General features: G+C 51.2%; 1 protein-coding gene across 4 annotated transcripts in view; it reads right to left on the bottom strand.

Annotated features, from left to right (window-relative positions):
• Foxp4 (forkhead box P4) overlaps positions 1 to 23,216 on the bottom strand; it is a 54,580-nt gene extending 31,364 nt beyond the window's left edge. The window contains exons 1-2 of one of the 4 annotated variants that reach the window (XM_027394508.2): positions 22,956 to 23,216; positions 3,878 to 4,115 (exon numbers count right to left, since the gene is read on the bottom strand). In XM_027394508.2, coding sequence (XP_027250309.1) covers positions 3,878 to 4,099 — 222 coding nt within the window. In that variant the 5' untranslated portion in view covers positions 4,100 to 4,115; positions 22,956 to 23,216. The remainder of the gene's footprint in view (positions 1 to 3,877; positions 4,116 to 22,955) is intronic. The other 3 variants (XM_027394507.1, XM_027394510.1, XM_027394509.2) reach the window with 3 other exon arrangements.
• Positions 23,217 to 26,290: the final 3,074 nt, after the last annotated feature.

Below are 26,290 nucleotides of genomic sequence, written 5' to 3'. Positions count from 1 at the left end.
GAGCCCCAGGGCTGCTCATGTCTTAGTCAGGGTCTCACCAAGTAGCCCAGACTATTCTTAAACTTGAGATCCCCCTGCCTCAGCTTCCTGTACTATACTTGGCTTTAAATTTACTTTCTCCCTGTATTTTATTATTATTATCTTATTATTGTGTGGACATGTGTGCTGGTGCACAGGTGCCATGGTGTAAGTGTGTGAACAACTTTCAACCATTGGTTTTCTTCTTCCACCGTGGACTCTTGAGCTGGAGTCCACCAAGTGCTTTTTCCCAGTGACCCATCATCTCGTGAGTCCTGCCTTTCTTTCTTGTTTTAAGAGACCCTTTTAGTCAGGCAGGAGGTATTCCCACTCACCAAGTATTCACACATGTAATTTAGCATCTACTGTGTGTGAGAAGTTCCCCCTCCCACATCACCCAGCCAGGAGAGAGGGCTGAGCCCTGAATGAGGCACCTGGAGGCTGTCAGTGCTGCCTCTGGCTGCCACATCTGTGAAGTGGGAATGACATGCCCTCTCTCCCCAGGGATGCTGAGGCAATTTAATGACATTTAATGACACAGCAAATCCAAAAGCTGTCTTCTACAGACTTCCTGCTTATGGCTGAAAGGCAGGTGGAAGCAACAGACCAACTTCCCTTTCTTGATCTTGCTTACCCTGCCAATAATAACATCTGTTTTCTGGGGGATCAAGAATTGCTAAATATTCTCCCGCAAAAGCCCCTATTCATCTGTTGGAAGTGGAAGAATGACCCATAGACTATGTTTCATTTTAACTGAATATTTTATAATTTTAATTGTGCAGTGTTATTTTTGAAGTTTGGAGCCAACGAAACCTTTTTTTTTTTTTTTTTTAAGTCTCACATATTTTCCTTGGGCCTGGGCACTTAGCCCATGGTGAGCCCAAATGGATATAACGGCCCCTTGCCTGCCTCCAAAACCCCATCCCAGATTATTTGTGAAGCCGATACAGGATTTTTCAGGACTTTGGGATGGTCCCCAAAACAAACAGGAACAACTGGAACACAGAATTGAGATGGTAAGTCATGGCCGTGTACAGGGCAGAGCCCAGAAACTTGATCAGTACAGACGGTTCTGTCCTTCCCACCCAAACTTCTTCCCAGTTACCCAGAGGCCTGTGTTTATGCCTCATGGCAAACTTTCTATTTTCCCTTTGAAAATTACATTTTATTTATTTATTTTGTGGGTATGTATGTGTGTACCAGGCCACAGTGCATGTGTGGAGGTCAGGAGACAATTTGCTGGAGTGGGTTCTTTCCTTCCACCTTGTGGGTCCTAGGAATCGAACTCAAGTTGTCAGGTTTGGCGTCAAGCCTCTGAGCCATTTTGCTGGCCCCAAGGTGTTTTGGTTTTGTTTCCAGTTTAGGAAGCTCCTCCCCTGCCACATTTGAAGTTTTGCATAGTTCTCTTCGCATAGAGATATAGGAGGGTCCAAAACAGCTTGGCCTTGGAAAACTCCTAGGTGTAAAGTTTTTTAAGATTTATTTCTAATGATGTATAAGTGTGTGTGTGTGTGTGTGTGTGTGTGTGTGTGTGTACATGCACACGAACTGGTGCCTACAGAGGCCAGAAGAAACTGAATCCCCAAACTGGAGTTGCAGATGTTTGAGCTGTCAGGTGGGTGCTGTGAATCAAACCCAAGTCCTCTGCAAGAGCCCACATTTAGTTACATTTTGATAAAACAAAACAAAACAAAACAAAACAAAAAAACAGGATGCTGTCACAGCAGAAAGCACAGACTCAGTGGGTCTCTTCCCCCAGAGATCCTGCTTAAGAAGGATGGTGACCCTGCCCACCAACACCCAAGGACCTTTAGACCCGAGCTTGATATCTGGGTCCCACGTGATGGAAGAAAGCTCCATACTTGCACCATGGTATGTGAACATCACACACACACACACACACACACACACACACACACACACACACACACACAAATGTAATATAAAAAATAAGATGCAAGGTGTAGTGGCTTACTCCTTTAAACTCAGTACAGAGAGGCAGGCAGATATCTGTGAGTTCCAGGCCAGCCTGGTCTATATAGCAGGTTCTAGGCCAGCCTGGTCTACATAGCAGGTTCTAGGCCAGCCATGGCTAATAGAGAGACCCTGTCTCAAAAGAAAACAAACAAAAACCAAAACCCTCACAAAGGTGGAGTGTGGCTAAGGAAGGTACACAGGAGCACACACATGCAAATAATACACACAGAAACTGTTAACCCTCTACTTATTCACACCTACTTGGACAAGTGTGAGGAGCGCCATACCTGGCTGCTTCTGGTCTTAACAACTCAGTATTTTAGTGGTCAAGATCATGGGGCTGCTAAGATGCTATCTGAGATTCAGGACAGGCCCTGTTTAAAGGGACCAATCACCCGAAACTTACAGTGCAACCATGAAGCCTTGGGTGTGGTGTAGAGGAGAGGCCTGGGTCACTGCAATGTCTGGAGGAAGCATGAAGGCCCTGCTGCACAGGTAAGGATGGTATAGGGCATCCAGGGTCTTCCTGGTCTACTTTCCCAGCTAAGCCCCTAAGGGCCAGGAAGGACACCAGCAACAGTTTATGAGGCAAAATCAAACAAGATGACTCTCAAGGCCAGGGCTGGCTGGGCTGGTTCTCCTGAAGTCTTCAAGCATGATCCCCTCCACCCTAACTGCTGGGAGGAACTGAGACCCAGGGGCCCTGCTCATTCATACTCTAACTAGGTTCTCCACCTAGTGCCCTGGATCTTCAGAGAGGCTAGATTATAGGCATAAAAGAGGAAATGGGACACATACTGGGTTCCTAGTGTGAGCCTTTAAACTACAAATCTGGGCTGGAGAGATGGTTCAGCAGTTAGGAATATTTTCTGTTTATCTAGAGGACCTGAGTTCCAGCACCTGTATCAGGTGGCTCAAAGTCATCTATAATTCCAGCTACACAGTCTGGAATTATAGGTGTATCTGACACAGGTCTTTGAAGGCACCTAAACTCACAAGCACATACTGTGTGCAAAATGCAGATAACACATTATTAAAAATATAAAAATAAGATGGGTGGTGGTGGCGGCATTGGCGCACACCTTTAATACCAGCACTTGGGAAGCAGAGGCAGGCAGATCTCTACGAGATTGAGGCTGGCCTGGTCTACAAAGTGAGTTCTAGGACAGCCAGGACTATTACATAGAAAAACCCTGTCTTGGGGAAAAACAAAAACAAAAACAAAAACAAAAACGACAGACGGTATGGCACATGCCTTTAATCCCAGCACTCGTGAGGCAGAGGCATTCAGATTTCTGTGAGTTTGAGGCTAGCCTGGTCCACAAAGCTACACAGAGAAACCCTGTCTTGAAAAAAAAGAAAAAAGAAAAAAGAAAAAAGTGTGTGTGTGTGAGATCGCCTTTCTCCTCCCTTCCTGGGCTTCTTCCCAGATTGTTTGGCCACTCGTGCCTGTAAGTTTAACCTCTTCACAGCTCAGATCAGAGCTTATTAGGCAGCCTTGGTTCTCAATACAAATAAAGACACCCCTGTGTGCATAGCACACACTTCCAAACCTGTTAATATAGCCAGTTTCCCAGCTACATGCCTCTAAGAGCTAAGACGCTCACCCACTCAAAACTGACTTCCAAAGCCTGCTGCCCAGGCTGCTGTCGGTCCTTATGGCTTTGCTGGGACCATTTCAAACTTCATAAATTTGAGCCCCCAGTACCACTTTGATACCCCAGGCTCAGGCTATCCACTAGATTAGCAGACACACAGGGAAGTCCCTGGAGGCTGGCCCTTCTCTATCTAAAAGCCAGGGTGCTAGGCTGCAGAGAGCAGTAGTACCCGGGTGGTCCAGAGGGTGTGGGTTAAAGGCCTGGAGAGGTCAGCCTGCTCCTACCTGTTGCTGTTGGAACTGCAGAAGCTCCGTGGAGCTCATCTCGCCATTGCTGTCAGCTCCGCTGGCGGTGTCCCTGCTGGAGCCATCCCTACCCGCAGCCGGAGCCGTGCCTGCGGTCCCGGACCCACTGCCGCCATCAGCTTGCCCAGAGAGGCTGCCCACGCCGCCGTTCTGACCAGCCGGTGCCGACCTGATTGTCTCCGATGCAGATTCCACCATCATGTCGCTCTATAAGGACCTGGAGAAGAGATATGGGGGAGGGGCTGAGGCTCAAGGGTAGATGGGCAGGGCAGGTTCTACCTGGGACTACAACTGAAAGCTTCCCCCACCCATCACACACACACCCCACCCCCGTCCAGGGTGGTCTCTTCCTCGATTTCCCAGAAGCTTTTCTAAGACCCTCTCAGTGCCACGCCTTCCTCAGAGTCTGGTTAAGGGGCAGCTGCATAAGGAAGCTGAGACCCCTACCCTACGACCTTCCTATTTCCCCCCTTTCCAGGAAGAGTAGTTTGGGCGGAGGGTAGCCCTTGCCTATCCCCTCAGGGCCCTAAACCTGTTTTGGTATCTCCTTTTAGCTGAGGCCAACCAAATCTCTTCCCTTTCACCAGCAATGGCCATTGCCTTTGTTTCCATATAGATACCGAGTTCCCTGGGGGCAGAGGCTGCTTCCCCAGGACACAGAAGGCCCCAATCAACACAGAAATCTAGCTGCCCTAAGCCCTTGTCTTTAGCATCTATGAAAAGAATCCTGGGACCACTACCCACCTCAGCCCAGCTACCAAAGTAACTCATGTCTTTTTATTACTACCCACAGCCCACAAGTCCTCACGGTCTGTGTTTAACACCCATTTCACTGACGGGAAAAACAGAGGCTGGGAGTATATAGGTTTAGGTAAAGGCTTAGCATGTTGGACTCCCAAGGTCCAAGCCCTAGCAAGCCTCACCCCCAAAACAGGGCAGTCAGTGTAATTCATGGCTAGAGTGTGTGTTTAGCATGTGAGGGTTGGGTTCCCACTCCCAGCACTAAGTAAACTGGGGTAGGGAAGGAAGGAAAAAAATACTGCACAACTATAATCTCAGTTTGGGAGGCTGTGGTAGGAGGAGTTCCAGGCCAGCCTGAGCGACAGGAGAACCTGTCTCAAAAACAGAAAACAAAGGTTAGGAGCACTAGCTGTTAGTTCCCAGCACCAGAATAGGAGTGCTCACAACTCCAGCTTCAAGGGATCTCATACCCATTTCTGGCTGCCACAGACACCAACAAGTGCTTGCAAGCAGGTGCGCACACACGCACAAATTTGAAAGAAAAAAAAAGTGGACAAATTAATTAAAAATCAGATGTTGCTGGGTGGTAGTGGTGCACACCTTTAACCCTAGTACTTGGGAGGCAGAGGCAGGTGGATCTCAGTGAGTTCGAGGTCAGCCTGGTCTAGAGAGTGAGTTCCAGGACAGCCAGGACTGTTACACAGAGAAACTTTGTCTTGAAAAACAAGAAAACAAAAGTCAGGTGTCTTTTTTAATATTTATTTTATGTGTATGGGTGTTTTGCCTTCATGTATGATTATATAGCATGTGCATGCAGAATCTAGAAGAAGGCATCAGATCCCCTGGAACAGGAGCTACAGACAACTGTGAGCTGCCATGTGGTTGCTGGGAATCGAACCAGGGTCTTTTGGAAGAACTAGTGCTCTTAACCACTGAACCATCTCTCCAGCCCCAAAGTCAGGTATCTGATACAAAGCTTGAGGGTCAAGGCCCAAATGCCTCCTCCTTAAATATGGGCACATGGAGTGGCTGTAAATTCTCCAGAGAGGGGGTGTGACTTGGGCAGTGAACAGCAGGGAAAGTGAGGGGCAAGGAGTTCCCTTTCCCAGTTGGAGAACATTCCACAAGCTTGACATAAACACTTCAAAAGGGGGACCGTTCCCACAAAAAGCTATTCTAAAACTAGGAGGGGTAGTGCACGCCGTTGACCCCAGGTGCATTCCTATAATTCTGGGACTATGAAGCAGGGAGATCACAAGTTCAAGACTAGCCTGAGCACTACAGTAAGACCTCACACCCCCAGCACCCACTAGCACGAGCACTCTCGGATACACACACACACACAAGTTCTTCTCAAATTCTAGACTCTCTATCAATCACCCTAATGGGTGCTGGTGCCCACCATGAGCTGTTGTTTAACATCTGTCTCAGACTCCCCAAACCTCAGTTTTCTTGTCTGTCAAAGTATTCAATCCCAGCCTCGTGGAGTCCTTTACAGACAATGAAGGCGCCTACCCAAGTAAGCCCTCATCAACCCATTCTCCATCCGCCCTGACTATGAGGGCAGAGGTTCAGAGAGGTTAATGGCTAGTCTGATGTCACACAGGGATCAAGTCACTTGAATATCCAGCAAGGATTGGAGAAGCCAGCCAGATAACCACATGTCTTTCTCAGCCAACAGGCTGAGGCCCTTCAGGTAACAGATTAAAGGAAACTGTAGGAAGTGGCTGAATTACTTCTCTTCCCAGGGTGAGGCACCCAGTAGCATCCCATTGCTACCTTTAAGCCTTTCTTTCTCTCCCCTGGGCCACGTGTTCAGTCTTTCCCTGATGGGAACAGAATAAGAGGTGGGGGGGGGGAATGCACCGCCACTTCCACCTTCTCAGTTTTAGAAGATTGGGGAGAGGGATCCTTAAGCGCCCATGTACTATGTGAGTGGCCTTAATGTCACTCTGTGTTCCCACTCCTGAGTTCTGAGAGGAGCTAGAGCAGGGGTAGAGTGTGGAGGTGATGGTTTGGAAAAGATTGCGTACTTGGTCCCAAGCCTTTAATAGCCATGTCAGCCCCAGGGCCAGAAGCTGCCAAATGATGGATGGGTGGGCTCTGGCCTCCATCCACCACAGCACAGGGCTTCATCCCTCTTCCCTGAAACCACCCACCCCGAAAACTACAGGAGTAACTTCCCCCACTCTGGCCTGAGCCTCAGCTGAGGGTGCGGGAGCTCTGCCCACTAAGCTCTCCCTGGCCTCCAATTCCAGCCCTGCTCGGGTAGAGAGCAGCTTCCAGCTCAGAATCCCAGACTAGTTGCTCTGAGATCTGAGAACTCCTGGGCCCCAGGGGACAAAGACTAGCCTGGGGGGGGGGGTGTAAGCCCGCAGGAGAAAGCAAGGAGAATCTGGCAGATCTTTCTCTCGGGGAAGGGAAAGAGGTTCCTTCCAACAGTCACAGGAACACAGCAAAGTTGTAGCTCTGACAGCAAGCTTGGAAAGGGGAGAATGAAAGGAAAGGAGGCTGCCGACAGAGGTGTCCCTTCCTTTCCCATCATTTCGGGAAGGGGGGGTAATAGCAATACCAAGTGAACACCATAATTGTGGCAATGTGCCATGAAATAATAGCTATTCAAGGGCCAATCATTCATATTGAACAAGCCTCTCATTTGCATGCTTGAGATTATATACATCTGAAAAGTCACTTCCGCAGGGTGTATGGATAGCAGCCATTCCCTTGTGGAGTGCTCTGCCCCCTCCTGGGGCCTTTGCCCACTGACACACACCCATATACCTCCTTCCAGGTTCCCGCCCACCCACCAACACCAGCCCCTCAAACCTGCATGGCAGGAACTTCCAGGCCCTCTAGGAATCCTCACCTCTGCCCTGACACACCTGCCCTCTGAGACTGAGTACACCACCAGCCTCCAGCCTTCCGACTCCTACCCACCTCTCAGCAGTGTTGTAATGGAGATGGGGAGTGCCCTGTACTGGAGGTGACAGCCAGAGGTTGGGTGGGGTGAGGTGCTCTGAGTTCGCTTTGTTATCAGTGCCTGGTAACTAGGAGGGAGTGGGACAAATCACTGGTAGAGAGATGGCAGCCTAGGCTCTGTCACAAATCAGCCACGGGCCCTTTGCCTTCCTACATCTCAGGACCTCAGTTTCCCTTCTCTCCATCAGAAACTCCCTAGGGCAGTTGGTGGATGTTGCTGGGAGCCACCAGGAGACCATTAGGGTCACAGTTGGCTGCCGTGGGCAGCCTTTCATTCCTGACTTCACGCAGCATTCCTGCTCCCTCTGTATACAGTCACCCCTTTCTGCAGCAGTGAGTAACTTAACACCTGCAGCAGGGAAAGAGACAAGCTGAGATTAGAACACTTAGTCCCAGTCCGGTGGCCCTGAGAAAGTCACTGGGCTACTCTTCATACAATATGGGCTTCTCAGCAGCCAGCAGGCCCTGCTTTTCCCTACCCCAAAAGCCACTAAGGAGTGGGCACCAGTTTCAAATTTCCCTGAGAATTGTTAAGACTAGGCTTCTCACCCCCGCCAGCATTCCCAGACCACTCCCCCACCACATGTTGTGGGTAGTGGAGAACCATTTACATACAGTGTGTGTGTGTGTGTGTGTGTGTGTGTGTGTGTGTGTGTGTGTGTTCGTGTGCGTGTGTGTTTGAGGGGGAGTGATCTAGGATTTGGAGGGCTACGTTTGGGTAGATCCTAGTCTCCCATACTCCAGATTCCCTTGGTGAAGTCAGCACTAGGGAGCCATGGCCAGGCCCAGGCTCCAACAGGCATCCTCAGAAGGAAGCTAGGTCAAAGCCACAGCCACCTCTTCCGCTTTGGGGAACTCTGTGGCCATCTGGGGGCTCCCACATTCCCTGAGGCTTTTGCCTCTATGATGCACCACAGCCGGAGCAAAGGCAGCAACGCCTTCTTGGAACCAGCCAGGGTCCGCCCGGTCCCCTCCCTGCCGGAAGTGACGAGTTACACCTAGCTAGGGGCCAAAGGGGCACTCAGGGCCTGGGTTGCTTTTGGGAGGCAGAGAGGAAAAGACACCAGAGCCCTACACGTGGACAAACCTTTTGTGCCTTTTCGCGGGCCCATATGGCGTGGGGAGTATTAATTACCGTTGCGTTTTAATTAACAGTCGCTTAATCTGAGCCGTAACATTTGCCACGACACCCTTCGCCTCGCCGCGAACCCGCGCTGCCCGTCCTGCCAACTCATCAATTAATTTTTATTGACGTTTTCTTTCCCCAAACAGGCACAATACCAGGGTTTTCCAATTAACACCTCCGCGATCTCTAATTAGTGCAATTAACAGACTGATGGATGCCCGGAGTTTACCCGCGAAGGGGGGGACGACGACTGAGAAGCTGGGGACGCGCAGGATGAGCCGCGGTGGCGCAGCAGCAGGCAAGGAGACAGATGGGGGCGTGGCCTTGGTTCACCCGTACCCAGAGTCCTGGTGGCCCCTGAAGCAGACTGTGGTATAGTTGAGAGCCTGACATTGATGGGTTAGAAAGCCGGTGTCTATCTGTAGCCCTGCCGGTCACAAACTTGCTGAACGACTTGAAGCGGAAAGTGGATGCTGTCTACTTAAAACTCTAAACGAAGCCAAGGAAACTGATTGCAGTTAGAGACAGACCGTCCTAAAAGAGCCCAGGGATGAGCTGGAATCTTAGCGTGCTTGTGCTGGGCTAATTCCACTGGTTTGAAGAAGATGTAACTTGTACTGCAGGTCCCCGTGCAGCTGACCTGCTTGTCTGAGGCAGTAGGGCTCCGAGGAGGAGAGCAACCTTCAGTTAAGAGCTAGCTTTCCCATGGTCCAAACTAGTTAGTAGTGGAGCTCTGAGGTCGTGCATTCACTCAACAAACATCTAGGGTCTGATTAACCTAAAAACTGAGATGTAGCCACAAGAGCCTGAAGGACAGACCTTTCTGATATGTAAAGACTCGCCAAGGCAAGTGGTAGAGGTGACGGCCCCACCCCTCATGTCTTCCTCTGTGTGTGTGTGTGTGTGTGTGTGTGTGTGTGTGTGTGTGTGTGTGTGTGTGTGGTCTCTCTCACTCCTAGCCAGCCAGGAGTAGGTTGTACCAGCAATGATCCTTCATCATTCATAGTTTCAAAAAGCATTAGGCAGCACTGGTGTGCCAGGCTGGGGAAGTGGAGAATAGGGACTGGTGTGCCATTCTCACCAAATGACAGACATATAAATAGCACCTCTCAGAATTCTATCCAATGTGAGTATAAGGAATAAATGGGACTCTAATTTTTAAAAATACAGTGCTTTTATTAATTCCTGAGAATGCCATACATGCACAGTGTCTTTTGATCATATGAAACCCTTCCTCAACCTTGGGGCTCTACCTTAAATGGAATCTGGCTTTTTTTTTTTTTTTTTTTTTTTTTAATGCATTAGCTCTGAAAGATGAGCAGGCTCGGCAGACTATAGACTGCATGCCCAAAAAGCAATGCAAAGGCTTTCATTTACTAAGAGAGAGCCTACCGGGTTCAGGCCTTTCTAGGACTAAAGGTCTTTGAACCAGTGACATTTCCTATTTCACATATAAAAACATACATGAATATGACATAGAACACAGTATGGAGCCCACCTTATTTGTCTACTCCTTTCTTTCTGACTATCCTGCTAACAAATCCTCAGTAAGGAACAGAAAACAAACAGCTTTTCGGGGCCATCAACCTTGGTCCTACAGAAAGCTAAGTGTACCGCTCAAGTCAAGGACCCAGGGACTCGACACATCTCTGACCTTCACTGGCTGCAGGCTGCCAGGAGAGGGAAGGCTCAGCACAGCAGCCACTTCAGCCAGTCACACTTGCCATCCTACCGCTTTCCTGGCATGATTCATGACATGGAACAGTGAGGTCACCAGTCTGAACCTTGGTGTCCAGACCTCTAATATGGGACTGATACCAATAAACCTTCCTTCCCTCAAAGGATGCTTCAGAATCAAATAAGACATAGTTCATGAACAAGGCGATCAGAGAAGGGCAATTCCTGAGGCTGCCAAAGGCCCTGCTGCGGCTGACCCCTTCCAGCCTTCTGTTCAGCTTCTGAGAAAAGTTAAGGTAGGACCCAAACAAAGCCTCTAAAGGCTAAGGATCCAGCTCAGTGGCATAGCATTCACCCACCATGAGCAAGGCCCTGGTTTTTACCCCAGGCAACAAACATCCTCTCCCCAAGTTCTTGTCCTGGAACTCAGGGACTTTCCCATCTGTAGATTGGAGGCTGGCACCTCAGCTTCCCCACTCGCCTGTGCCCCAAGGCAAAGATCCTCCATGAATGACATGCAACACCTTAAGAGCTACCTGACTGCAAATCTAGGGACCATTCAAAACCTCTAGAAACAAAACTTCAGAGCTAGAGGGGCTTAAGATAGGGAGCAGGGCAAGGATGGACACATTTCAAAGGATTCTCTGACCACACAATCCTTAACTGGGAATCTGTCCTGGGCTACCTTGGGTGGTGGTGGTGGGGGGTTCCTCTCCCAAATCTCAAATTTTTTATTTTCTAATTCTAAAAGCAAAGGACATCTTAGTAGAATATTCTGGAAGGGGGATGTATATCTAGGTGTGGTGGTACATACCTATAAACAGCATTTGGAAGGCTGAGCCAGGAAGAAAGAGTTTTGGGCTAGCCTGAGCTACAAATCTAAATCCTGTCTTAAAAAAACAAAAACCATGCCAGTGGTGGTTGCACATACCTTTAATCCCAGCACTTGGGAGGCAGATGCTGGTGGATTTGCCAGCCTACAGAGTTAGAGACCAGAGCGAGTTCCAAGACAGCTTGAGCTACACAGAGAAGCCCTGTCTTGAGAAACCAAACCAAACCACAACCACCAGGTCTGGCACTGTAAGCTGGCAATCCTAGCACTTAGAACACAGAGGCAAGAGGGTCACTGGGAATTTGACATCAGCCTGGTCTACAAAACACATTCTAGTTCTCAAGCTCGAGTTTATTTTCTTAACCCCAGAGTCCAACACACCGACTGTTACCTATCTTCACTGGGAAGAACAGGAAACTCAGCATTTTGCTTAGAAGGTAGAGCTATTTCTTCATTTTCGTTGCTTTTCATTTTGTTTATTTATTTATTTGTTTGTTTGTTTTGCTTTGTTTTCTTCTGAGCCATGGTCCTACTAGGTAGGCCAGGATGGCCTGGAGCCCCTGTGATCCTCCTGGCTTTCCCAGTGCTAGGGTCACAAAGCCACTGCTGGGCTTCAGAATTACATTGTTTTTAAGGTCCCTACAGACCTCAAACTGGAAATTTTGCTGAGGATGCTCTTGAACTCCTGCTTCTCCTGCTTCCACCTCCCAAACGCTCAGCTTACAGGCATGTGCCATCATTGCCAGCTCTGAAATGTGTCATTACAGCTCCTGATTTCATTGGTGTCCACTGATTGCTCCCAGTTTGACCTTTCCTCCTGACAGCTCACAAGCCTTTGGGGCCATTTCCCCCACTCCAAGACAGTCTCAGATCTACATAGGAAACCAACACTAAGCCCTAAGCCCCTTCGGTATGCACAAGCTCCTGGTACAGAGGTGTGGAGTGGGCCTTGTCCTGCAGTTGATACTGGATACATGGGGTGGGAATCGTGGCAAGCAGAGGTGGGAAAAAAACCACAGCCCTGGATTTTGGTGGAGTGAAAAAGGATCATAAGCAAACAAAAGTACACAAGGTTCTTCCTGATGAAGGAACCTTAAAAACAAACCATTCCCACTTACTCTCAGAGGCATGGGTAGGTCACATGGCTGTTTCCAGGATTCTGAACTACAAATGCAGCCCCCCCCCTCCTTTGCAAATGTTATGTTAGGCACTAAAAGAAAGGATAGGTACCTAGAGGGGGTGTGGTACCCAGGAAAGGCCTCCTGAAAGTGACTTCTGAGCTACGTCACAGGCAGTAAGGCCTCCAAAGCATAATTTGTCCATGCTTTTTATTCTGTGTGTCGCTCTCTCTGGTACTGGAGACTGAGCCTAGGTCCTCATGCACGCCAGACAAGGGCTTTACCACTGAGCTATGACATGAACCTTCAACAAACATTTTTTTCCCCCTAAAGTGTCAGGCAGGGTTTTCCTAAGGGAGCCAAGGCTGGTCTTGAACTCACTCTGTAACCTAGACAGGCCTAAATGTGCATCAGCCTCCTGAGTAGCTGAATTACAGGTCCAGGCCTCCAAGTGCAGCTTATGCTTCTTAGTCACAGCCAGTCCACTTAGAGTCCCTGACTGCCTCCCCGTACCCCGACCCTCTTCTCTGCTCCATGCTCCCGTGGCACTCTGAAAGAGTTCTAAAAGATAACAAATAACTTGACATGGTCATCTGGCCCCAGATCCTTTCCAGCATCTCACCTCAGTGGTGACAAATCCATAGACCCGAGTAGACACTTGTCACTGCATCTTTTACGACAAGGAGGAGGATATCACAATGCTTCCACCAGGCCTGGCAAAGAAAGCCTCATTCAACAGTCTTTCCTATTGCCATGACCAAAAGGAAGGATTAACAGACACAGAGACAAGAGAGACAGAGAGAGAACCAAAGAGCCCACTCCATCTCATTAAGAAAGTAAACATAAGAGCCATCTAAGTGTCTAATTAAGCTTCTAATTAGTCCCTGCTTGTTACTAATGCAAATTAGATTACTCCGCTTAACTACAGCATGTCCACAACACCCTTGTTAATTGCGGCCTTTTGAAATTAAATTACTCCCTAATTAGCATATCAAAGCCATTGATTCGGAGCTGGGAAAGAAGAGGGCAAGAGGAGCCTAATGCCAAGTTTGGTTAATCAGACACAGCTAATTAAATAGTGACGTCTTATGTGGGGGGCCTGCCGCTTCAGGGGTAGGGGCTACCCATTCAGGGTCCAAGTGACCATCTGGAGCCAGTCTGAAGCCTGGTTCTGGTGGTGCCCTTGGCCCCAGAGGCTCCTGTAGGCCTTCGGCAGACCACCTGGTCTGGCACTCCATGGCCCTTGACCCAGCCCTGGCCCCTCTGTCTCCCCAGAAGATTTCTAGGCATGGTATTCAGAAGGCCCTGAGGCACCAATTCAAAGACATCTAAAACACAGCAACATGCAACTATGCAAAGATTGAGAGAGCCTTCCTGCACCTCTTTGCCCCTGCATCAAGGTTTGCCTAGGAAGTTGCCTCATCCGCTCTAGGCCTCAATGGGCCAGAACCTGCTTGTGACCCCATTCTTGGAGGACCTCCCTGTCAATTCATTGATAACAAGAGGCATCAAACTATTTTCTTGAGGATGTGAGATTCTGATGAAGGGAAATCTCATTGCTAGGAATCGGGTGGGAGGTGGCTCCTGTCCAAACAAGATGTACACAGGGAGGGAAAGTTTTGGGTGGGGACAGGTAACTGGGTGACTTCCACAGAGGGCCGAACTTGGAAGGGGATGGGCTCCTTTGCACTTGCACAGCCTCTGGAGGCATGGGGCTGTAAAATTCACTCCACAGGAGAAAGGGGAAGACTTGCTAGGATTGGAGTTTAATGGCACCTGGTTCAAAAGTACCACCAAAGCCAGCAAGATGGGAGTGGGAATTTGATTTGGGCAAGCATGTCCTTACAGGTCTTCGATGAGCCGTTGCCATAAAGACACTTTGGGGTCTTTGAGGTGGCTTCTCTCCATCCCACCCAACACTCCCCCTTCACTTGAGGCAGCTTTCAATCCCAACAGAGGCAGGCGATCTCTTTGAGTTCAAAGACATCCTGGTTTACAGAGTTCCAGGACAGCCAGAGCTACACAGAGAAACCCTTGTCTCAAAAAACAAAAAACAAAACAAGAAACCAAAACCAAAAACCAAACCCAAAACAAAACAAAACAAAACCCAAAACCTGGGACCAAACAAATCTCCATGTGAAAAGATGTTAACCAGCTTTAATTTCTATAATCCCAGAAACTGGACGGCAGAAACAGGAGAATATACATGAACTTGAGGCCAACCCCAGCTACATAGTAAGACCCTGTTTCAAAAGGAAGGGAGGGAGGGAGTAAGGGAAGGAGGGAAGGAAAGAAAAAGACCTGGAGTTGGAGGGTTAGGCTTAGTGGTGAAGAGCATTGGCCTCTCTTCCAGAGGACCCTGTGTGAGCCAGGCACACATGTGGTGCACACACACACACATGCAGGCAAAACACCCACACATAAAATAGAAAGAAAGGAAAGATGCTAATATGCTCTCAGTAGCTGCAACGGCCACGAAGGAGGCCGGGGAAAAGCAGCTGTCACTCAATCTCAATACATCCTCACGGCACATACATGTAGGCTGTGTTTGACTATTCAAAGGAAACCCAAGTGGGGATATTTATGTGACATTTACCAAGGGTTGAGCTGTGTGGGAGCCAACAAAAAGCAGGGGTGAAATCAGTCAACTTGTGATACCACCCCTGGCCCTGACAAAATTAAGCATTTCAAGAGACAAGTTCCATAACAGGTGATTCTATCCGAGGCAGACCCCTCCCTGGGCCCAGGTCCTTCCACCGTCAAATGGGAGCACTAATCACACCTTGGCAATCACCAGGATGTGGGTTAGATTAGGGTGAGGCTGTGAGCCAGTGGTCCTCAACCTTCCTAACTCTGCGACCCTTTCCTACAGTTCCTCATGTTGTGGTGACCCTCAACCATAAAATACTTAATTGCTACTTCATAACTGTAATTTTATGACTGTTACGAATTGTACTGTAAACAGCAGACATGCAACTTCTGTGGGCCATGACCACTGCTGTAAACCATGGTTCTTTGCTGGGAGGTGTCTTACAGGGCCTTCTCCACACCATCTTTCATTCAAGGGACAGATCGAGGGCTTCCACATGCTTCTGAATGACTCAAACTGGCTCTCAGGAAGCTTCCACTGTCAGGTGGGGGCTTGGGTCCCTTTGCCCTACAATTGATAAATCCATCTGCCAAGAGCAACAACTTCTAAATAACTCCTAAAAATGTTGGAACAGCACAGTTGACATTTTCTTTGGGCCACCAACCAGCTCCCAAATAAAGACACAGAGATTTACTACTAATTATGAATGCTGGGCCTTAGCTTAGGCTTATCTCACCAGCTCTTCTAACTTAATTTAACCTGTTTCTATTCATCTACATTTTGCTTCAGGGCTTTTACTTTTCTTTCATTCTGTATGCCCTACTTTCCTGCTTCCTCTGTGTCTGTCTGTTTGTCTGTCTGGACCCTGGTGTCTTTGCCACTGCCCCAACTAAAATGCCCACACTATGCTCCTTCCTGCTAGTTCCTATCAACTAGCTGCTAACCTGAGTCCAGACTGATTTTATTTATCAAAAACATATCTTTACATAGTTAAACAAATGTACCATAAACAAAAGCAACACATCTTTGCCTGGTTAAACCAATGCTCCACAACAGAATCGGACAGCAGAAGAATGGGCCAGTGAGATGGCTCAGCAGGTAACGATGCATACCACCAGGCCTGATGACCTGAGTTTGGTTCCCAGAATCCACGGGGGTAGAGAGAACCGACTCCCAAAAGCTGTCCTCAGACTTCTACGTTTGCCATGGCACACGTTCATGTGTGCACACACAAACAAAATAAAAAAATGTTAGTGCAAGGCTCCTGCTTTGAGCCTCTGTGCTGAGTGTCTCTTTCCCTAGCTCAGCTCCTCCCAAGTTCTAGCCCCTGGAGTGCACAGGGTGAGGTTTTGTTGATTTAAGGAGAAACCAAACAGAGAGGTAGGATCCCTGAAAGGGCGAGTCCAGCCAGTACCCAGCTGGATGTGTCCATCCACGCCAAACCCGGCAAAGGGGCTCATAGCAGTGCTTTGATTTTAGAAAATATGTGAAATTAAAAGCAGAAAAAAAGAGTTTGGGGGAAGGGTGAGGCTGTCCTGATAAGTGGGGGAGGAAGGACAGAAACACATAAGGGCCAAGCTGCAGCCGCCTCTCGCTCTCAACGAGATTCAATTAATTGATAACAAGAGGCATCAAATTAATTTCTGGAGGATGTGAGATTCTGATGAAGGGAAATCTCGTCGATGGGGATCAGGCAGGAGGAGGCAGACAGCACCCCTTTTAATCAGGCTCTGGCTGCCTCATTGGCAAAGAGGAGGCTTGCATGGGTCTCAGGGTCCCTTGCCCTGAGTTCCACAGTGCCCCCTTCAGGAAGCCCCTTCAGGGGCAGTAGGCCAGGAACATGCGGTTGAGACAAAGACTGTGGCCATCCTCAGCTGAAGCCAGAGTCAGGAGACTGTCATTCACTGACTGACAGTAGGAAACCTGATACCCACAGTGAACAGCATGCCAAACGCTAGACAGTGAGTTAGGATGTTGATGGCAGTGCCTTACAGGGACCCCTCAGTGTACCCTAGAGGACCCGAGAGTCATCCCTGAGCACAGGGAACAGAGCACGGAGGGGCACTCCATAGCAAAACACAGATCATGAAGTCTGAGCTCTGGTGGGTTGGGTCCTACAACTGAGAACTGCATTCCTACGTCCATGTCTCAGTTGTCTGCGACCTTCCATCCAGGGGCAAGGATATTTGATGCTCTTGGGACTCAGGGAAGATGCTAGGGAGCCACTTGGAGCTTCCATTGACACTGTGCTCCAATCAGGAAGAAAGGCAAGCAGCTTGTGGTCTCTGTGGGAAACCCAAGGGAGATTCTCCCAAGGGACCAAAGATAAGACCCTCAGCATAGCCTGCTCTTCAGAGTGCCACCAGTGCCACCTTACTCCCCTAGCACTTTCAGCAGCTGCCCCTCCCTGGACACACCTTCATGTTTCATGACTCCCCTCAAATTCTCTCTGGCGGGGCATTTTCCCTTCCCTACAGGGAATTCCTGCAGAAAAGGAGGGAGTCACGCTTTGGGAGTGACTTCTTTAGACCTGGGTCCACCACAAGCGTGGACTCCTAGAAATGCAGGCCCAGCCAGAACTGTGTATCAGGAGCCTGCTCTGGTTTGGCAGGGTTGAGGAAACCAGAGCTCAACCCTTCTTACCTACCCATCTCTGCACCTTCCCCTCACACTGGGGTAGCATAGGGCTGTAAGGCAAGAACTCTGCCTCAGCCTCTGTACCGTCAGAACCCCAGTCAGCCTGCTTGTCCCAAGCATCTGTCTCAAAGATCCACGCTCCCCTACCATTTGGGGTTATCTGAGTTGCAAGAGAGCTCCCTCTCATTTCCTCTCTTCTCCGAGTCCTGCCAATGTGTCTACTGCATGCACACAGTAGGCACAGGGGTTTCAGAATGGACACACAGGAATGCCTATCTCTATTCCCCAAACCCTGTCCTCAAGCCTGGCAGCCATCACTTTTCTCTCTCTCTTCCTGCCAGTCAGAAAAACAGACATGACATGCTCCATGACATGATAGACAGACAGACAGACAGACAGATTTGGGTCACTTATGCACCCCCCTCCTACTTCAAGCAAATGACATGCTTAATTCTGCATACTGTCCTACTATTTGGAAATTCACCATTTGCTGCCACTGCCCTTTTACATGGTAGTGGCTGGGGTCAGATGCCATCAGAATCAACTCCGGTAGGAAAGCAAATACCCTTTACCTCTGCCTGGCAGTGCTATGCGGCCCAGCCATCCTGAGGCAGTGGTGCAGAGGAAGGGTCCCAGGGGATGAGGAGACACCTGAGGCTGGAGGCACAGGCTTTTGATAGGGCCGGGGAGATGAAGCATGGCTTTATTGTAGGTAAGTGCGCGCGCATGCATGCATGCATGCATGCATGCGTGCGTGCGTGCGTGTGTACTCACGCATCCATCTGTCCTGGAACCAAGGAGGGTGACCCAATAAGGAAGAGTACATGCATGGCCCATCACCCTGTGGTTCTATACAGAAGGTACCTTTTGTGTAGGGTGCTCTTGTTTACCAGCCCACCAGTGTGCCCCAGGCCCTCTGAGAAAGCCCAGAACATGTACAAAGTCAGAGGTCAAAGGCAGCAGGGTTCCCAGTGAGACTGGTGGCTTGGGCAACCAGTAGTAAGGAAAAGTATCCATTTCCATGCAGAATTCCAGACGGCGATGGGAAGGACAGACAACTTTAGTCTCGCTGCAGGAAAGACTCTTGCCTCTTGAGAGGACCATCCAGTATAGGTCTGGTTCTTGCTTCTTGAGGACCTTCTGAAAGTACCACGGGCATCAAATGTTAAAATGTAGGAAAGGCAGGATGGCTTCATAGGGAGATGACCCTTCCCTCCCTCACAGAGTCCTCTAAAGCCAAACCCCTCCCATGCCACCCCACCTTGAGAGGACCATCCAGTGGTGGGTTCCAAATCTGAAGCTCTCTGCCTGTTCCTATGTAGACAGGAGGCTCCATTCCTAAACACTAGGGATCTTCCCCTTTTAAAGAAGGAGACGCTAGTCTTCAGTCATACTTTCCTCCTCAGTCTTCTGGAGAATTCTATCTCATTTTTATTTGTCTCTATTACTACGCTAAGAAGGCCTAAGGGACAAGTCAGGGTAGGTGCAGGCAGGGAATGCAGACCCCTAGGAAAGGCAAGCAGGACATACAGCTAGGACAAACTAGGGAGAGAAGAGGCTGGGCCAGGCTGGTGAAGGGGTCAGTCCTCTATTCCTGCCCTTCTCCCTTGACCAAAGCAGAGGTTCTAGCCCCTGGTTATTCCGGAGCCCAGCAATTTAGTCTCAGCTCTGCACCTGGGCAGCAGCAAAAATCTCACACAAGTTGCCACTTCTCTCTGGCTTCATTTTCCAACCTATAAAATGAAGGTTTATATTCCAACATTTCCAGTATTTGGTACAATAAGTGGCCTGGCAGTGCTGGTAAACTAGTTAAAGAAAAGAAAAAGGCCACCATTGGATGGCACTCTGATGGCCAGACACTTGCTGGGATCTGAAACTTTACCTTGGATTCAACTCTGCTGTTCTACTCTGGGCATTGTTGACCTACTTTACAACTAAGAAAATTGGGGTTCCAGCAGTTTAATTAAGTTCCCTAGAGCCCTATCTCAAGTGCCAAGTTCCAAAGCCCTTTTTACTCTGACACACATACACCCTAGCTATGTGCTAGCTATGTGCCTTGGGTTCTAGGGCTCTGGAACCACCCTAGAGGAAGCTATCATCAGCCAGTGGAGTCACAGGATCCTGGCAAAAATAGGCCCATCGCTGCCTTGGGCCTGAAGAAGCTGAGAGAAGATGGGAAAGGGGGTAGGGGCAGAAAAAGCCCCTAGAATGGAAGGAAGTTAAGAATAAAGGCTTGGCCTTCAGCACATTGCCTCTAGAGGGGGAACCTTCTGAAAGCACCATGGGCATCGAAGGGTTAAAGTGTAGGAAAGGCAGGATGGCTTCATGGGGAGATGACCCTTCCCTCCCACACAGAGTCCTCTGAAACCAAACCCCTCCCATGCCACCCTACCTCCCTACCACATCTGTCTCATCTATTCCAGTGAGCTGAGGTCCTGAGGAGGTTCCAGAAGAAGCACAAGGGTACCCTAGTACCCAGCCTGGGATCTGCCCAGGCAAGGTAGGGGCTCAGCAAAAGCTGAGGAAATTGCCAGATCAAAGAAAGCCACCCTCCTCCAATCCTCCTGGGGCCCTCCCCTGCTAGGAAAAGGTGTGTTTGGAGTCAGGGCTCAGCAGGATATGCACATTCCTGGCAAGAAGGGACCTACCTACCAGACAGTCAGAAAGGAAGTTTTTGGCCAAAGATAGAGGAAAGGGGTGGGGATAACTAGGAAGGAACAGGAGCGGGTCCCCCAGCAAGTCAGGCCTGGCCAGCCCTGCTCCCCAGTGTTCAGAGGTTCCTCAATTCCAACCTAGCCTTGGCCTCAAAAGAGACTGTAACCAGGGTCTCCTCCAACTTCCAGGGTTGGAGTTAGGGTAAAATGTAGTAGGAGCTTGGTGAGGTGTGTGGGGAACACACACACACACACACACAGAGAGAGAGAGAGAGAGAGAGAGAGAGAGAGAGAGAGAGAGAGAGAGAGAGAGAGAGGGAGAGAGAGACAGACAGACAGACAGACAGACACAGACAGACAGACAGACAGACAGACACACACACACACACACACACACACACACACACACACACACCTGTAATCCCAGAATCCCAGGGGCTGTAGCAGGAGGACATAGTATGAGGCCGGCCTAAGTAACATAAAGAGACATTATTCTCAAGTCTCCCCAGCCCTCCCAGCAAACAAAACAAAACAAAAACAACAAAGCACAACCAGGTACTTAAGGGTCCCTGCAAGCCGACGTTCAGGTATCACCGGATCTGAAGCAAGTGTGGAAGAGAGGGTCCCAGGAAAGCCCCAATACCAGGCTACCTTGCCCAACTGACTAGAGTGGTGGCCCACTGCATTTTTACAGGCGCTGTTCTAAGGGTACCTCAGTGCCAGAAAGCCATTCAAGTGCCCCTCCAACCTCCAGATGACAGTCCCTGAATCACTCTGGCAAGGTAAAAGTTTCTCAAGTGTAAGAAGAAAAAGAAGAAAAGTCTGCAGACTTCCCCACAGCGGTTTTCCGCGGGGGCGGGCAGAGGTCGTCTGAGGCCGACTGTTCCCCTTCAGGAGCCTCCCCTGGCTCCTCGGTTGATCTCAACCAGGGGCTTAAAATGCCGGTGCCGCAGGGTACCTAGGCCGAGGCTTTGACCCATTAGGGTTCGCGGGGGTGGGGGGGGCGGGGGCGGAGGCTAAAGCTTCGCCAGGAAGCGGTGGAACAGCATGGACCACCCGCTGCTCCTTTCTTCGTGGGAGATGGGACGCTCGGGCAAACCACAGCGACAGTCGCAGACGCAGCGCTCTTCCGACCCTGAATTCCAGACCCAACGCCGTCGACTGCCAATCCCGGCAAAGGCGCTTTAAGTTCAAGGTAAAAATCCCGCATTAGCCAAAACTCTTTTCGAAATGCTCCGGAACTGCCAAACGGGTGGCTTTGGACTCAGGTTTGTTCCTTCTGGTTCCCAAACCCACTCAGCTCGGAGCGCCACTGTCTAGCGGGTGGGTAGACCCGTGCAAGGGTGCACCACACATCTGGAATCCCAGGTGCCAAGCAAAGGAACGTGGAAACTCGCACGGCGCTATTGGCAAAAGAGGCCCGCAAAGGAGAGGGGCACTGTCTGAGAGCAAGGACACCCCCCATACCCTTGTTCTCCCAACCTATAGAGTCGGCGGATGCCACAGGAGGGTGTTCACGCGGTCGCCTCAGTTGGGGAGAGAGTCAGTCTGTGGTGGTCAGGGCCTCTGCCTCAAAATCCGCGTCCCACGAAATCACACGTTCCTTCACACAGGTCTCTAAGGGCATTCAACATTCTGGCGCCACCGGGTTCTGCTCCCGCGCAGCCCAAGAAGCAGAAGTTTTACGTAGAAGCCGAGTGCAAGGTTTGAGCGCCGCTGAGGGCGGCCGCGGGTCAGAGAGGTGTCGGGGAGACGAAAGGGCTGTCTAGTGAGTCACCAGATTCTCGGTCTGGAGGAAAGGGGTCCAGCTCGGCCACTCGGACAGCCTCATCTCTGATGGCATTGGGCCCTCCCTGCAGTGGGAGGTAGTTCTCCCACTACCTCGCAGGAGCTCTGTCCCAATGGGGGAGATAGCCACCAGGTCAGTCCCCCACCGACCAGCTCCAACACACAAAAATCACAGGGGCCATTTCTAGTCTCTCTCAAGTCCCCAAGAAGTTTTCCGCTCTATCACAGATCTGATTCGGGGATGAGGGAAAAGATGGGTGACTATGACTAGTCTCAGCACTTCCGAGGTGCGACCAAGGGACGAGGTGTTTGAGATTGTTGGTCGTCCCCCTCTCTCACCCTCCCCCCACTAGTCCGTCTGCCTCCTGCTAGTCCTGGGGAGTCCCGTGCAGACTGGACTTGGGGGCATCCCACTTCCCCACTTCCCTTCCCGGCTCAGGAAAGTCCGGGCCCGGAGTATTCTTTGTCTCACTCCGGGAGGGGGGGGTCGCGCCCCCTAACACCCCATTCCCAGCAGCGAAGCCAGGAGGGGGCGGAGCCCAGATTCTTGGGGCAGGGCGGGCCTCAGTGGCCTCTCCAAACCGCCCCCATGGCCGGCTTCCCGCTGCCCCCCAACCCCGCGCCGCAGTCCCCACCTGTTCCCCAGACAGCTCCAGTCCGCTGGGGGCCCGGGCCGGGGGCAGGGTTTCGCAGCTCACTCGGGTCAGTGAGACGCGGCTGGCCCCGGCTGGAACAAAGTGCTCCTGCCCCGGGCCGGGCTCCTCCCGGCGCCCGGCGCGCCTCGGGCCGGCAGTTTGCAAACACAAAGTGAGCCAGGGAGCAGGCGAGAGAGTGAGCGAGCTGGGGAGTTCGACGAGTCGTCAGCCCAGCCCAGCCCCCACCCAAGTCCCTGGGGTCCCTAGATCGGCCACCTACCTGTCCGGCCCGGCCGCTCAGTGCGGGCTCCGGCCCGTCAGCCCGCACGGGGCATGGGGCTCGCTCGGGTCGCAGCCCGGGCCCGCCGCCACCCGCCGGGACTGCCCCTGCGCGCTGCGCCGCGCCGCTCCGAGGCGATCTTTCCAGTGCCGATCGCAGCGCGCCTCAGCCCCTGGGGGGCATCGTACTTTGTAGGATGGCTCGGCTCTCTCCGGCTTCCGATCGTCCTTCCCCGGGCACCCGCGACGCTCCTGAGCTCGCTCCGGCTCCGGGGCTCTGGGACCCCGGCGTCCCCGCCCCCGGCCCAGCCCTGGTTCCGGCCCGGGCTCCTCCCCGCCGTGCCGGCCGCCTGCGCCGCGCCCTGATCGCGCGCTGGGGGGCTCTGTCCCGGCCGCCGGTGGCACCGTCCGGCCCGCAGGGGCGGCCGGCTCCGGACTCCGAGGGGCTACGATTGAGCCCCGGCTGCGAGTGGCTGCGAGCGGGCGGCGCGCGCGGGCGGGGCACACCGGGCGGGGGACCGGAGGGGTGGAGGGAAGGAGAGAGCGCGCCGAGCGACGGGGAGGAGAGAGCGAACGAGAGAGCGGCGGAGGGAGGGGAGACTAACTTCTAGTGCTACCATAATTCGCCTAAAGCAGGTGCAGCCACTTTCCCCCCCGCGAGGCGGCCAGCGGCGAGCCGAAGACCACGTGGACCAAACTTTGGGGAAGGAAAAATGGGGACGTGGGGCCACAGATCTGCTAAAGTAGATAGGCCGCAGAGGTTCACACTGGGCTAGGGACCCATCCTATGGGACGCTTTATAAACTCCGGCCTTTTCCAGGAGCCTGGAGGTACCGCCAAGTCCTGCTGGCACACGGTTCACTGGTTTCGGGCGGGCTGCGCCTGGCGCGGGGAGTGGTCAGCCCCCACCCCCCTACCCCGAGTCCAGAGCCGGCGTCCGGCGCGGGCCCTGCCTTGTCTCCTTCCGACTCCCCACTGTGTGGGGGCTGGGGCTGGGGAGGCTCTTTCTGGGCTTTGTGAACAGTCGTTCTCCCAACCCCGCGCACGCGCTGCCTTGGTCTGCAAAGGGGAATTTCCTATAAAGTGCTGTGAGAACCAATGAAGAAGGGGCTTCAGGCTGGATCCACGCGGGCCAAGCGCAGAGCAAAGTCGAGGCAATTATCTGAACAAATTAGATTGTAAACAAAACTCGGCGTCCCTGAATACCGCTTGTGCCCAGGGGGACTGGGAGGGTGGAGGTGGGGACAGTGGTGTGTGTTTGGGTTGGGAGGGGGAAGTCCGGGCACGGAAAGGCCCAAGTTCTTACGGGGAGGCTGAAGTTGGGTAGCAGGCGTCAGGCTCAGACTGGTGGAGACCTGAAAAAAAGAAAAAATCCTCCCACTCTCTACCCCAAACATCTTCCCTATCTGGTTGTATGAAGTGGTGAGGGGTGCCTCAGGGTCCCTCCGTGGTTGCCCCCACCCTGCCCAGTGATGGATAAGAGCAGGAAGGCAGTGACCCTGGAAGGCCTGGTGGCTTCAAGTTACCTTGAGGCAGGTGACCAAGGGCAGGCAGACCCATGCCTCAGTGGAGGATGAGCTGCTTAAGGACTGGGCCTTGTGTCCTAGGGACACATATTTTGGAGAAAACTATAAAAATGGGACTCAGAGACGATGCTCAACTTACGTACTGTTTGCTCACTTACTCTGCCCCTTTTCTGGGGGTGCTACAGCCAGGAGTTGAAAGGGTATGATAACTATGCAGGTCTACAGCCTCTCTGTTTACCTAAGTGGACAGACAACAGGTAGACACAGACCCTGCTGAAGTCTTGCCTACAGGTAAGTTACAAGTTGGGGAGGACTGTTATGCCACTTAGTTATTTGTGAGGCTGGAGAGCAAATCAGGCCTCATAAATACTAAACACACAATTCTCCCACCTATTTGGACATCACAGTGACCTTTCCAGTAGAAATGGGACTCAAATGATGGTGGTGAAGGCAGAAGGTTCAGGTGTTCAAGGTCATCTTCAGCTACAGATGGGGTTACAGGCCAGACTGAGCTACCTGAGACCCTGTTTCAAAAATCCAAGGCAATGCTGGCCAGGTGGTTCAGTGGGTAGATTCGCCTATCACCTACCAGTAGACCTAAGTTGGTCCCATACATGCACACACACAAATAAAATTTTATTCTTAAAACACCTTTTAATCTAAAACAAATAAAAAGCAAGGGTTAGATGATAGCTAATATGTGAATCTTGCCTCATTTCAGGTAGTTGGCTCTCCTTTAATCTTCATAATTAGCATATGAGGTAGATAGTTCTGTCAGCTCCATTTTACAGAGGAGGAAACTGAGGCACAAAAGGCACCACATGTAAGTTTACATAGCTATAGTGATGGAGCACTTCCAACCAGAGCAATTTATCTTGGACAAAGTGTCACTCTGGAGTGCCTTAACCTAAGAGTCTTTGTATTAGTTCTGTGGAGAGGCAGCCTGGTGGACATCATGGTGTCCTGATAACCAGGGAGTGCTGGCTGGTGACCCTGCTCTACAGCCCCTTCCCATTCTGTCTACAGCAACGGTTGAGGGTAGAGTGTCAGGGAGGGTTGCTGTTGTCAGGTCACAGAACTCTGCCCCCTAGCCTAACCTGGCTCTAGCAGCACCTCCCCCACCTCCCACAGGGCACACTGGGAAAATAACTTTTGTTTTTCTTTCATTTCAGTTTGCCCCTCTGCTCAGGCCCACCCAGTCCCCAGTGGAACTGTGTGACTTGTGAGTCACAGTGGAAAGCCCAAGGGAGTCAGAAGACCCCATCTTGTCTTAATTGGGGCAACTCTCGGGGAGAATAGACCTCTTGAAAGAAGGTCATAGAACAAACAATGTCTTAGTCATAGTAGCCAGCCAAGTCCTTCCTCCCAGTGTGAGAGTTTGGAGGGGTTCCCCCACAGGAGCTGTAAGTTCCCTAGGGGGAGTTACTGAGCCTTGTCCCATCCCAGTATGCAAGACAGGTGCAGAAACTTCAGGTGGCTGCAGGCCTGACTGGAGAACAGAGACCAAGGTTAGAGCTAGGAGGCCTAAAGTAAGGAAGGCACTTACAGATTTGTGACCTGGACAGATTGTAGGTCCCAGCCTCCCTTCCTTCTGTCACAAAATTGAAAGGATACCTTCTGTTGGGTGGGGGTGGGGTTCAAGACAGGGTCTGTCTGTGTAGCCCAGGTTGTCCTGGAACTCACTTTGTAGACCAGGCTGGCCTCAAACCTCCTCCAGGTTCTGGGATTAAAGGCGAGGGCTACCACTGCCTGGTGGCAGGATGCCATCTTAAGGGCATTGGGAGGAGAGTGAGAAGGTAGCATGAGCAAA

Source organism: Cricetulus griseus (genome assembly GCF_003668045.3).
Source record: "Cricetulus griseus strain 17A/GY chromosome 1 unlocalized genomic scaffold, alternate assembly CriGri-PICRH-1.0 chr1_0, whole genome shotgun sequence".
Taxonomy (NCBI): Eukaryota; Metazoa; Chordata; class Mammalia; order Rodentia; family Cricetidae; genus Cricetulus; species Cricetulus griseus.
Note: the sequence above shows the minus strand (reverse complement) of the source record. Positions and strands in the feature narration are given on the sequence as shown.